Below are 12,203 nucleotides of genomic sequence, written 5' to 3' on the forward strand. Positions count from 1 at the left end.
GTTTAACACTAGTAGATTCCTTCTCTTTTCTTTTAGAAACTCCTTACTTAGTTGTTGATATCTGCATATAAAACAACTACCTATTTCCATTGCCTTTTAGGCATTTGTATAATCAACTTTATTTTAGTTTAGACAACATATTGAAATGAAATAAAAGACAGCATAACATTGCTATTAATTTCAATTTATTTACTTTCAGTGGACTGGATAGCTCTTCGTGTTTTCAGTGTATATCGTTGTTGAAGTCTCTAGCTCATGGAGGTAGGACAATAGTCTGTACAATCCACCAACCAAGTGCAAGACTGTTCGAAAAATTTGACCGACTTTATATGCTCGCTGAAGGTCAATGTATCTACAAAGGAACTGTTGTAGGTTTAGTGCCATTTCTTGCTTCAATGCATCTAGAATGCCCGAGCTACCATAATCCAGCAGATTTTGGTAAGTTAAAAAAAAAAAAAGGTTTTAATTTCTGTTTAGGACAGTCCTGAATAATTTTACTGCATGATGTTCATCCTTTTCAAGGTGCATGGCGCGCACACCCTAAATTCTTCTGATATGCGTATCCACAAAACAACTGTCCACTTTACATTTTCTGAATGGTTCTGACTTTCAGTAATCTTCCTTGTGATTAAGAGTGTTATCCTTATACAAATTTTGTATGAGGACTGATCAATAAAGAATAATCATAAATGAGTACAAAATAATTACCTATATTAATCCTCCAAATGTTGATGATCTTTTTCAAAATAGTCCCCATTACATGCAGTGCACTTGCCCCAACGTTTTTGCCAGTCGTCAAAGACATACTAGAAGCCATTTTTGAACAGATCCTTTGAAATCGTCTCCGCAGCTTTCACCACTGCCCCTGAAGATGCGAAACGCCGCCCGATATGTTGGTACACCATGCGTTGAATATCGAAAAATGAGATGACCATAACTTTGTTAGTAGAAGCACCACTCTCGCGTTCTTGGGCGTTGGTGATGAAGGAGACTTCCACACAGAACTCTGCTGCTTGGACTCAGGGTCATAATGATGAAGCCAACTTTCATCGGCAGTGATGATTTTCGATAGAAATATGGGATATTTTTGCAGCTTTGATTTTCACTCCGATCAAACCTCCACAAGCACAGCCTTTTGATCGAGAATGAGCAATCGTGGAACTCACCGCACATATATTCTGTTTGTGAGCAGCGTATGAGCGGAACCAAATGAAATATCCATTCTTTGCGCTAGTTCTCTTACTGTGATTCAACGATCTTCTCTCACTGTTACAGCAGCTGTGTTGATGTTCACTTTCGTCAGAGCAGTTACTGGAGCGCCGGGTCCACCTTCCTTTGAAGTTGATTGTCTCCCATCTTTAAACATTTTGAACAGTCTTGGCGCTGTGCTACAGGAAAGAACAGGCTTCCCATACACCTCCTGTAACATCGCATATGCTTCAGCTACCGTTTTCTTCAAGTGGAAACAGAATTTCAATGCGCTGTACTGTTCTTCGCGTGTCATTTCCATGTTGCCTTATGCGAAACTGAAACTACGTGTGCTTGAACAGCTGCCAAGATCATATTCCTGACATTATGGCCATCAAACTTGCTCGATCTATTCGTCACTTCTCCTACTACACCGACGTGTTTCGTTTTCTGTGCCTTGCCGTTGTATTCGACTTATAAACACTGAAGATCAGTCCTTATTGATCAGCCTACTTATATATACCGTATCTTTCAAATAAAACGTTCACACGGATGGTTGGAGATGAAAGGATAAAGCAAAATAATTTAAGAAAATGTGATAGGAAGCATCGAATTGGTCATTCCGTTACGCCCCACAGAGCCCCAATCATCAGGTCTCGGAGGTTATCCGAATCCATTCCAATTTGTGATTTATAACCGTTGAACATTTTTATCTCTTGTTTGCAAGAACTCTCAATTACATGGTGTCCATTTCGTAAACGGTGTACGAAAGACTTTTTCCTACAAAAGTTGTTTGTTTTCTCGAGGTTTTTCCAATGATGTGAAAAATTACATAATGGTAACGAAAATCGACGCTATATTTTGAAAAAAGATTTCGGAAAAGAATGTCATGTTTTAAATAACAACAACAGTAGAATGTGATGCATGCTTTTGGAAAAACAGTAAACGAGGAGGTTTTCAACAAGAAATGTGTATAGCGGTGATTCAAGGAACATCAAAATTGACTCTACAGTGGAGGAAATTGAGCAAAAGATAGTATATTGAGTGCAGAAAGGAATCAAGCTAACTTTTTCTTTGGGGGGGGGGGGGTAATTTTAAATATATTTCTTTATAACTCTTATAATGTAAAAATAGTGAGTTTTTCCAAGTACTTAACCGTAACGTACAAACTGTATGTCTCTTTTTCTCTTAACTTTGATAATTGAACTTAATTCTCTTGTACTCTAAACGCCCCATATGTAGTTCTGCAAGGAACATTACACGACTGAAAAAGACGACAAAGAATCATTGAAATGTATTACGTTATTAAATAAATTCAATGATAAACTTTACGTCACAATATCTTTATTTATTGTATATCATTTCGTTGTTGTCTTCTAGTTTGTTTCTTTCAGGTAATAACTTATTTTCTTTTAAGCGATATGCTTTCTTTGGAGTACGTAAAATGTAACGTTGGAATTATGATTTTTTATCCAATAGGTACTTCTTATATTTTTTGTGCATGCTTTTGTTCAGTTTTACACTCTTTGTAAGTTATTATAGTACAGGATAAATGTTGCCCAAATACAATGTAATCGAATTGGGAATATAACAAAGACATCGAAATATTAGATATTGTGTATAATATACGCAACATCATCATCATCATCATAGATGTTCACCATTTTTGACAGATTACTTGCCACGTCTGAGAAGCTTCCATGCACTATCGCCTTAAGCTTACCTCTTCCTCTTCACGTAGTAATTTTCTGTATTAATATTGTTCATCAATTGTAGCTTCTTTCGCGGCCTCCATCTTTTTCCTGCCCCCGTATCTTCTATCAGGAGGTGAAGAGGGTATATACGATATAAATGGTGATAGACCGTGATATATGCAACATGCAGAAGTAATTTTGATTTTGCAGTTTTCAATACTGTAGTGAAAGCAAGGTTAATTCTATACTTACTATACACATAAAACGTCGACTGCTCGGTCGTACGTCGACTACCTGGTAACCTGCTATACAACACAGTATAAAATACCAATTGTGATCAACTGTCGGACGACGTTCCATTGGTGTCTATTAACATCAATTAAGTGTTTAATTCATACGAATTAGTAAAAATTTACATGACCAAATTTCGTCAAATTTTGATCCAGTGTAGGGGGCGCGATGGCTCAGTGGTAGAGTGTTCACCTCCGGTGCTTGGGGCCCCTGGTTCGATCCCAGCTCGCGCCGTGTTTTTGTGGTGGACAAACACCGTGCTTGTGGGTTTTCTCGGTGTTCTACCGTTTCCTCCCACTTTTTTTATTCCACCATTTCACTCATCTCTCGTCATCACCGTCTCCTTTAGCCTACCCGACATAATCGTGGGACGTAAAACTTAAAGATTTCATTTCATTTTTTTCTGATCCAGTGTAACCGCTACCATGTATATATACTTTTAATGTTTAATCTTAATGATTTTCTTTATTCTGTCTTCTTTTATTGTTGACTTTATGCTCTTTTCTACCTTTCATTTTCATTGTACTGCTTTAATTTCTTCTTACATTTGTAATTTTTGAAAGATTAAATTCAAACGTAGTCAACATATATAAAAATTAGCTAAATCTGCAAAACATAGAATCAAATTTTATATATTACCTAGTCGTAAGTCGCATCTGTTGTAAGTCAGCGAGTAACTGTCCTCCAATCGATTTTACGAGTTTATATAAAGCTCAATGTTGAGTAGCTATAACTTTCAGTCATTTCCAACTCGATGCTGTGTGACGTCATAGTTTTGCTGCTCTTATTCTCAGAAGACAGGGAGCAAACGAGGTATCTAGTGCGGTGATAACAGGAAAACACGAACAACGATGGCTAGTCGATGGTTTTGCAGGTAACACTATTCGTGGACCCATATCTACTTGTATACTACCAATTTAAGTTCATCTTTCTGCCTTGACCTCTACCTTCCTTTACTGTACATGTTCCTTCATGCTTCATTATTGCTTCAAACGTAAAACCTCTCATACAATCTCATCTTGTTCTGTAGTTTTAGAGACTATTTTTATTACGAAACTTTACGTTCAAACTTTCCTTGAATGTAAATGTGACGCACCATAAAATAGTAATGCATAATTTAGATTCTTAATAATAAGTGTTTTGTATGTAATATGTTTCAGTAATGGAGGTTGCTTGTGGTGAGCATGGAGAATGTGTCCATAAATTGGTTACTGCAGTGAACAATGGGAAATGCAATAATTGGAATCAAGATAGAATAAATGCCATCACCAGTGTTATATCCAACGATATTATTAAGGAAAATACTACAACAAGTATGTCAATATCTTCTCTTTCTTATATGATGTATCCCATCTTTTGTTTATATTATTATTATTTAAATATGTGTTAAATATATGAAAAACAAATTTATACCAACCACGATTATAAACTGTGATTAACACTATATCAAAATATTTACTTCTTTTTGCAATTTCTCTACTAGTTTCTTGTTTTTAGCCATTCACTCTAATTCTTGGCTCTTTTTTGAAGTCAAAATGAAATAAGGTGAAATTAGCAAGGAAAGTATGTAGTGTTGACATGTTGACATAAATTAAAGTATAGTGTTAACATATTAACATAAGGTAATGCATAGTGTTGACATTAACATCAAGTAATGCATAGTATTGATATATTAACATAAAGTAATGCATAACGTTGACATAAAGTAAAGTGTAGTGTTGACATATTGACATAAAATAAAGTACAGTCTTTACATGTTGACTTAAAGTATAGTGTTGACATATTGACAAAAAATAAAGTACAATCTTTACATATTAACTTAAAGTATAGTGTTGACATATTGACATAAAATAAAGAATAGTATCTACATATTGACTTAAATTAAAGTGTAATGTTGACATATTGTCAAAATAAAGTATAGTATTTACATATTAACTTAAATTACTCTGTGTTTCAGATGTAAAGCATCACGGGCAGTAGCCAATGGTGCGCGATATTCCGCGCGGTGTTGCCGGATTGCGGACTCCCTTTTCCCTTCTCGCTCTTTCTACAGTTCAGATTATGACACATACATTAGTAACATTATTCACAATGTAAATATACTATTCCAGCAAACTCAAGAATTTTGACTGTGCATCCTAGAAGTATATATAGCAAATAAATTACTTACGTGTCAACTTCTCCAGTGGAAATGCTGAACACTCGTCTTCAACACTATTTTCACTATCGTCTATATCATTTAATATTTTGTCATTTTCTGAATCTGTCTTGTAAATTTATTATTATGGGTTCCAAAAATTTGTAAACACATACACACAAAATAATAATAATAATAATAATTTTTCGAGCTTGACTTCGTAGCACTTTTTTTTTAAAAAAAAAGAAAATTCTGTACTTGTACTCGGTTTGCTTAAAGACATTGTCAACTATAACTTTGGAGAACAAACGAACTACCACGAAAGAAAGCAACCTAGTCACTTACGAATATGCTAGAAGAGAAGTTACGTTCCTACACAACTAGCCCCTTTGTTTCCGTATCAGTTTTCGTAACAAATAACACTCTTGGGCTTGGTCTAGGTCTCACAAAAACAATTCGTCTGATTCCTAAGCAACTCGATATGATCGAGTTTGTTTTGGGTTACGATAATTTATGATACCGTTGCCTGATGGTTTTGAATTCCGTCTAGAGGAGGGAAGAGGGAATAAAAGTCGCACAAAGAAAAAACCAAAGAAACAGAAAACATACTGCGTTTCTTCTGTCGAATAAGGAAGAATCTATCTTGAAGTTAATTTCAGAACAATATTACGAACTTCCATACTTTGTTCTTACGATGTTAGGCGTATATGAATCAGATTGCAAAGGAATGTAGCCACGGGGGAAAAGGGGCCCTGTCTTTCTTATTTCCAGCTCCAAAATGAGGTTCATCTGGTATATGTTTAATAAACTTAGTTAATGTAAATAGTTAATGTAAATGAGAGATGTTTATAATAAAACATGAAAATTTAAAAAAAAAATCAAACATCATCAATACGGTTTCTGTACCTAATTAAAACAACTAAAATTAACAACTAATTCTCATTTTCCTAACTGGGCGCACTGTGAACTCACTATATATTATTGCATAATAATATTTGAGTTGATATTTTTTCGAGTATTTTCCCTTTACTTTTTAAACCCACATATAAACACAAAATCAGATAAACAGACTGCTATAAACAGCATTTGTTTTCTTATGAATAACTAATTGATTCGTCTCTTACAATCCGGTTTTCAACTTCAGTACTTTCAAGTTCCGTCTTTTGATAAGGTAGCATCGTGAAAATATAGTATGTATGGTGAATTAAAATGCTTTCATATTCTGAAAGAGGTAATTTGTTCTGTTTTTAATGTGTGAAAAGCTTCCTCCCCCCCTGAAAGTAATGTTTCTCTAGAACAACCTGCTGGTTACATCCCTGATTATCATGTAATAGAAGTTGAGTTCTATTTCCAAATCGAAGAATAATCCACTGGAAATTAGAGGCGAGATTCAACGCTCGTTTTACTAATTGTTTTATATGGAAACCTTTAAAAATGTATCATGACAACCAGTTGACATAAAAAGATGTAGTTTTCACATATGTGTTCGTAATTCTTTTCTCTACTTCCTAAAGTGAGCAGTTAATGTGATAATACAATATTTCTAAGTAGCGCCTCTGGTATTGTCATGATTCGCAGTAGCGCGAGAAGTCAGCATGCAGAACTGCTTGTCGCGAATTGTCGACACCGCTCCAATTGGACGCCCCGTGAAGACTACTCAAGGTCATGCCGCTTGTCATCTGAAACACACAATAAAATATCATGTTGCCATATTGCCATAAAATAAAGTATACTATTTACATATTGACTTAAATTAAAGTATAGTATTGCCATATTGAGATAAAATAAAGTATAGTCTTTACATATTGACTTAAAGTATAGTGTTGACATGTTGACTTAAAGTATAGTGTTGACATATTGACATAAAATCAAGTATAGTGTTGACATACTGTCATAAAGTAAAGTGTACTGTTGACATATTTACACAAATTAAAGTATAATGTTGACATATACAGTAATGAGTAGTGTTGACATATTTATATAAATTAAAGTATACTGTCAAACATATTGACGTAGAGTAATGAATAGTGTTGACAACTTGACATAAATTATAGTGTTGATATATTTATATAAATTAAAGTATAGTGTCGTCATATTGACATAAAGTAATGAATAGTGTTGACATATTGACATCAATTATAGTGTCGACATATTAAATAGGTAATGAATAGTGTTGGTATATGACATAAAATAATACATAATGTTGACATTGACATAAAGTAATACATATTGTTCATATATTGACATAAAGTAATGGATAAGTTGACAAATTGACATAAATGAAAGTATAGTGTTACCATATTGACAAATTAAAGTATTGTGTTGACATATTGACATAAAATAATGAATAAGGTTGACATATTAACATAAAGTAATGAACAATGTTGATATATTTCATAAAGTAATGCATTGTGTTGCCATATTGGTATAAAGTAAATTATTTTCGTAGAATTAGTATAAACTAAATCGTATATTTAAACACTGTCATACTTTAATGCACGAGCTTAATGTTTTATTTTGTATTGGAATACTTCCATGTTGTGCTAATCATATCTATATCTGTTATTTTTGTTTTCCAGTAGTATCAAATGGAGTAGACACGCAAGTAACGATAGCCCCAGTTAGTTGCACAGCGTCGCTGTTGGATTCTGATGAAGGGATTGATCAACTAAGTAACGGGTTCCCTAATTCTGGCTGGGTCCAATTCTACATTCTTCTCAAAAGAACATTCATTACCATAATTAGAGATCAGGTAAGTTAATATTCAAAGTAGAGCAATGATTTTCTTTTCTTCTGTTTTATATCTAATAAGTAGTCATTGAGTTACTGACAGTTCCAAACTGTTTTAGTTTAACGTCCCACGATTGTGCCCTTTAAAGAATGATTTTTCGATGTCTATCCGTTCGTCCATAGTGAAATTTTATTTCTACCCTCCAAAATAAGGGTAGTTTACTGAAGGAAGAAAATTGAAGAAATGTGATTTCATAAATCAATATTTCATGAACAACTCTATAATATAGTATAAGCAGTTTATTTGGGAAAGATCCAGAAGGAGTAGTTTACTCTTGTGGTGAGTTTTTCTCGGACGATTTTCTGGAAAACGATTCAGGCAATTTTGTTGATATTTCATAAACAAATGTTCCATTAAAAATGCTACAATATGGTATAAATCATTTCAGGAAAAAGTCTAGGAGATTCCACTACTACCGATAAATAATTTTTCTTTTCTAATATGGCTATGAGTGTGTTATAATCGACATCAAATATTTTTAGTTACAAAATTTTCTAATTACATTATATTTTAGCCGGTGTACTTCTACCGGCTATGCGTTTCTACAACTTGTGAGCAGTATGACATTAGAAATAACAACTTTATTCTTAATATTTCGTTCCTTTAGAGAAGTAAGGACATCATCAAGGGAAAAGATAAAGACAAGTAATACAGTAGATTTAAAACGCGTGCCTTTAATCTTCAGCATAATTACTTCAACAATGACATAATTTATCTCTTACAATATGATTACAACAATATAACTAGGTTTTGTCGCTATAGCATTAAAATATTTACAGTATTTCAGCATAGAACAACATAAGAAATTAATTTCCGTAAAAATCCTAACAGCGTTTGTCTAATCGGTTGTCTAACAATTATCTCGTGTGCACTTAACTTTACCATTTCCTTAATAGTGTTTTCCGCGGGGAAACAATCAATTTAAAATTGGTGTTTTGTGTATGATAACGCTCACAAAATTGTTACAACACTTTGTCTGAAAACACAACAGGAATTATTATTTCATTACTGCAAATAGCATCTTTGTGCATCAGACGTTATTATGGATTTTATTTCTTTAGTGAAATGTTTTTTTTTTTTTTTTTTCCTCTTACAGACTTTGACCCGTTTGCGTCTTTTCTCTCATTTGGTGGTCGGTACGTTGATAGGAATGATTTATTTTGGAATTGGTAATGAAGCTTCCAAAGTTCACAACAATGCAGGATGCCTGTTCTTCTGTGTTCTATTCCTTGTGTTCACTTCCATGATGCCAACAGTGCTTACATGTAAGTAAGAATATATACTATTGAAAGGCTGGTCTGTGTGTCTCCTGACTATGAAGACCTTAATAGTTTCGTATTTTGGTGAAATATCATTTAAGACTGGTCTGTGTGTCTCATAACTATTCAAACCTTAATAGTTCCTTATTTTCGTGAAATATGATTTAAGGCTGGTCTGTTGGTCTCCTGACTATACAGACCTTAGTAGTTCCTTATTTTGGTGAAATATGATTTAAGGCTGCTGTATGTGTCTCCTGATTATACAGACCTTAATAGTTCCTTGTTTTGGTGAAATATAATTGAAGGCTGATCTGTGTGTCTCCTGACCATGAATACCTTAATAGTTCCTTATTTTCATGTAATATGATTTACGGCTGGTCTGTGTGTCTCCTGACTATAGACTTTAAATAGTTCCTTATTTTGGTGACGTATAATTTAAAGCTGGTCTGTGTGTCTCCTGGCTATCCTGAACTTAATAGTTCTTTATTTTGGTGAAATATGACTTAAATCTGGTCTGTGTGTCTCCTGACTGTGCAGACAGTATTAATTCCTTATTTTGGTGAAACATGATTTAAGGCTGGTCTGTGTGTCTCCTGACTATACATCCTTAATGGATCCTTACCTTGGTGAAATATCATTTATGGTAGGATGTACTCCAAAGTTCGAATAAACTTCCACATAAGAGAGCTGACAGAACTTTATATCTCGCCAAAAAATGTTAGTTATGATTGAATTAAATTTCATAGTATTTCATATTCACATCTTATATTGTTCAGTTTAACATTTATTTACCGAAGTATTTGAAATTTGTAGAAACTTAGAACTAAATAAAATCATCACTGGATGTAATGCGTAATTCATCACCTCTTAAGATTGTAAAGATGTATTTCTATTTTTTGGAAGCGTCTAGAAAATTTTCTAAATAGGCGGGAAAGGAGATGGAAATATTTCATATTTTGGTTGGAAAATTGCACGAAAACAACTCGAACAAAAATTCCTAATGACAAGAAACAAGCAAAAGAGAAAAAAAAAGTATACTTTCTATATCGAAGTAAAAATTTTGTAATGAAAGAAAGCTTCATTGCTTACTTCAAGCTGTCTAAAATAAAACAGAGATAATGTAGGGTAGGGTTATTTACGGTTGAAAACTCTTTTTGTAGTCTCTTTCTAAGGTTGAGATCTGAAGTATATGTAGTAGTCTCTCTGTTAACCGACCACTCCGGATCTGGGCCCTGGTCTGATAACGAAATAGTCTGCTAAGACGAAAATTACGATTTCATAGTCTCTAAATTGTATCGCATTTTCATAATGGCTAAAAAGACTTACAGAATTATAGTCCGATAAATTTAACTTGCCAAAACCAGAAGTCTCGACCGCAAGTTGGTCCAGTGAAACTCAGTTGCACGAAATACTGTGTATTGAATAAAGTACATTAGACTATCACGCAACTCACACACCTATTTATAATGTGTGTGTGTATTGATTGAAGAAAATCAGGGGGAAAAAATACAGAATGAAGTACAATACTGTATTTTATAAACACATTTATTAAATGAAGAAAACTACTTTAAAGGGTTTATGATTTTCTTTTGTATGGTTTGTTCAAATTATTTGTTGAATGCGTAGTCAGACTTTTTAATGAACAACATATCGACTGCAGTCATTTGTTTATTCTTGTGCGTATATGTTGTGGAGCACCAAGCAGAGCTGATAACGAACATGGCTTATTTCTTAAACGATGGGTGATTAAGCTGATGGGTGGTTTACAAATACAAGTATGACTACCATGAAAATATAATTTATATTTACCAAACAGTCTTAATCATCACAGACTAACCATTTTCTTTGAACAAACAGCTTCTGGTAAAATTGATTCTGCTAACAGGAAGATCAAAGTGCAAGTATAATAACAACAGTGCGTTTGTTAAAAATTAGTTACCTAAAATTCAAAAAGCTATTTTCGATTTTGAAGATCTGAACGAGGAAGGTGAGAGAGAAAAACATAAAAGTGAGAAACTTCCAATTAAATTACAAATTTCAGTTATATTCAGTTATATAATCTGTGTTGTCAGTTAATTTGCAGATCTATTTATTGACAATTTGATACTCGTATAGGTTGTACTCGTTAAAGTAATACTTATTTCGGAAGATTTATCTAACAAATCCAGAATCGCTCTTCTACTTTTATTTCCCGTATCAACTCATTGACACGTATCATAATTCACCAACGAAATCATTACATAATTCTGTGTCTACATGAATTCTGTGTCACGAATTCTCATTCTTATGATAACATATTCATATATCTTTATGTTATCAAGAGCTCCCTCGTGGGTATATGGTTAGCATATGCGTTTTCGGCCTGAGAGATTCTGCTTCGATTCCAGGCGGGATCTCATGTGGTTCGAATCCCACTTTAAGCTGTAGGTCTACGTTTCATATTCTAGCCACTGAACAGGACGTTAAACACTAAATAATAACTTTCATGTTATCATGTATACGTCACTATCATGTATACGTCACTATACCTAGATAGTACTGAATTTGATGATCATTAACAACTACATTTCATCTTCTGTCAGTTAACTACATGGCACTTAATTCCTGGTACTATTTGCCATTACGCTACGAACGTGATATGCACAGGCCAACATGATGTAGCCGAATAGTCAGCTCGTACCTTTTGTATATGGGTTCCCGGGTTCGGTTCGCGGTGGGGATATATAATTTTTGGGATTATCCTAATGTTGTAAGGCAGCTGGCGAACTACTTGAATTAACAGAAACTCCAATCTCAAAGTCAGAAATTACTGGATTGGAACTAACATGTGTTCATCACTATCA

The 12,203-nt window shown here is 33.8% G+C and overlaps 1 protein-coding gene across 2 annotated transcripts in view; it reads left to right on the top strand.

The window, feature by feature from the left end:
- LOC145690294 (ATP-binding cassette sub-family G member 4-like) overlaps positions 1-12,203 on the top strand; it is a 103,006-nt gene that overhangs the window by 70,237 nt on the left and 20,566 nt on the right. Inside the window, exons 7-10 of one of the 2 annotated variants that reach the window (XM_081765066.1) lie at positions 200-438; positions 4,334-4,486; positions 7,890-8,062; positions 9,198-9,366. In XM_081765066.1, the coding sequence (XP_081621192.1) occupies positions 200-438; positions 4,334-4,486; positions 7,890-8,062; positions 9,198-9,366 (734 nt within the window). The remainder of the gene's footprint in view (positions 1-199; positions 439-4,333; positions 4,487-7,889; positions 8,063-9,197; positions 9,367-12,203) is intronic. The other variant, XM_081765067.1, reaches the window with a different exon arrangement.

This window comes from Thermobia domestica, chromosome 7 (genome assembly GCF_964235325.1).
Source record: "Thermobia domestica chromosome 7, izTheDome1.hap1.1, whole genome shotgun sequence".
Taxonomy (NCBI): Eukaryota; Metazoa; Arthropoda; class Insecta; order Zygentoma; family Lepismatidae; genus Thermobia; species Thermobia domestica.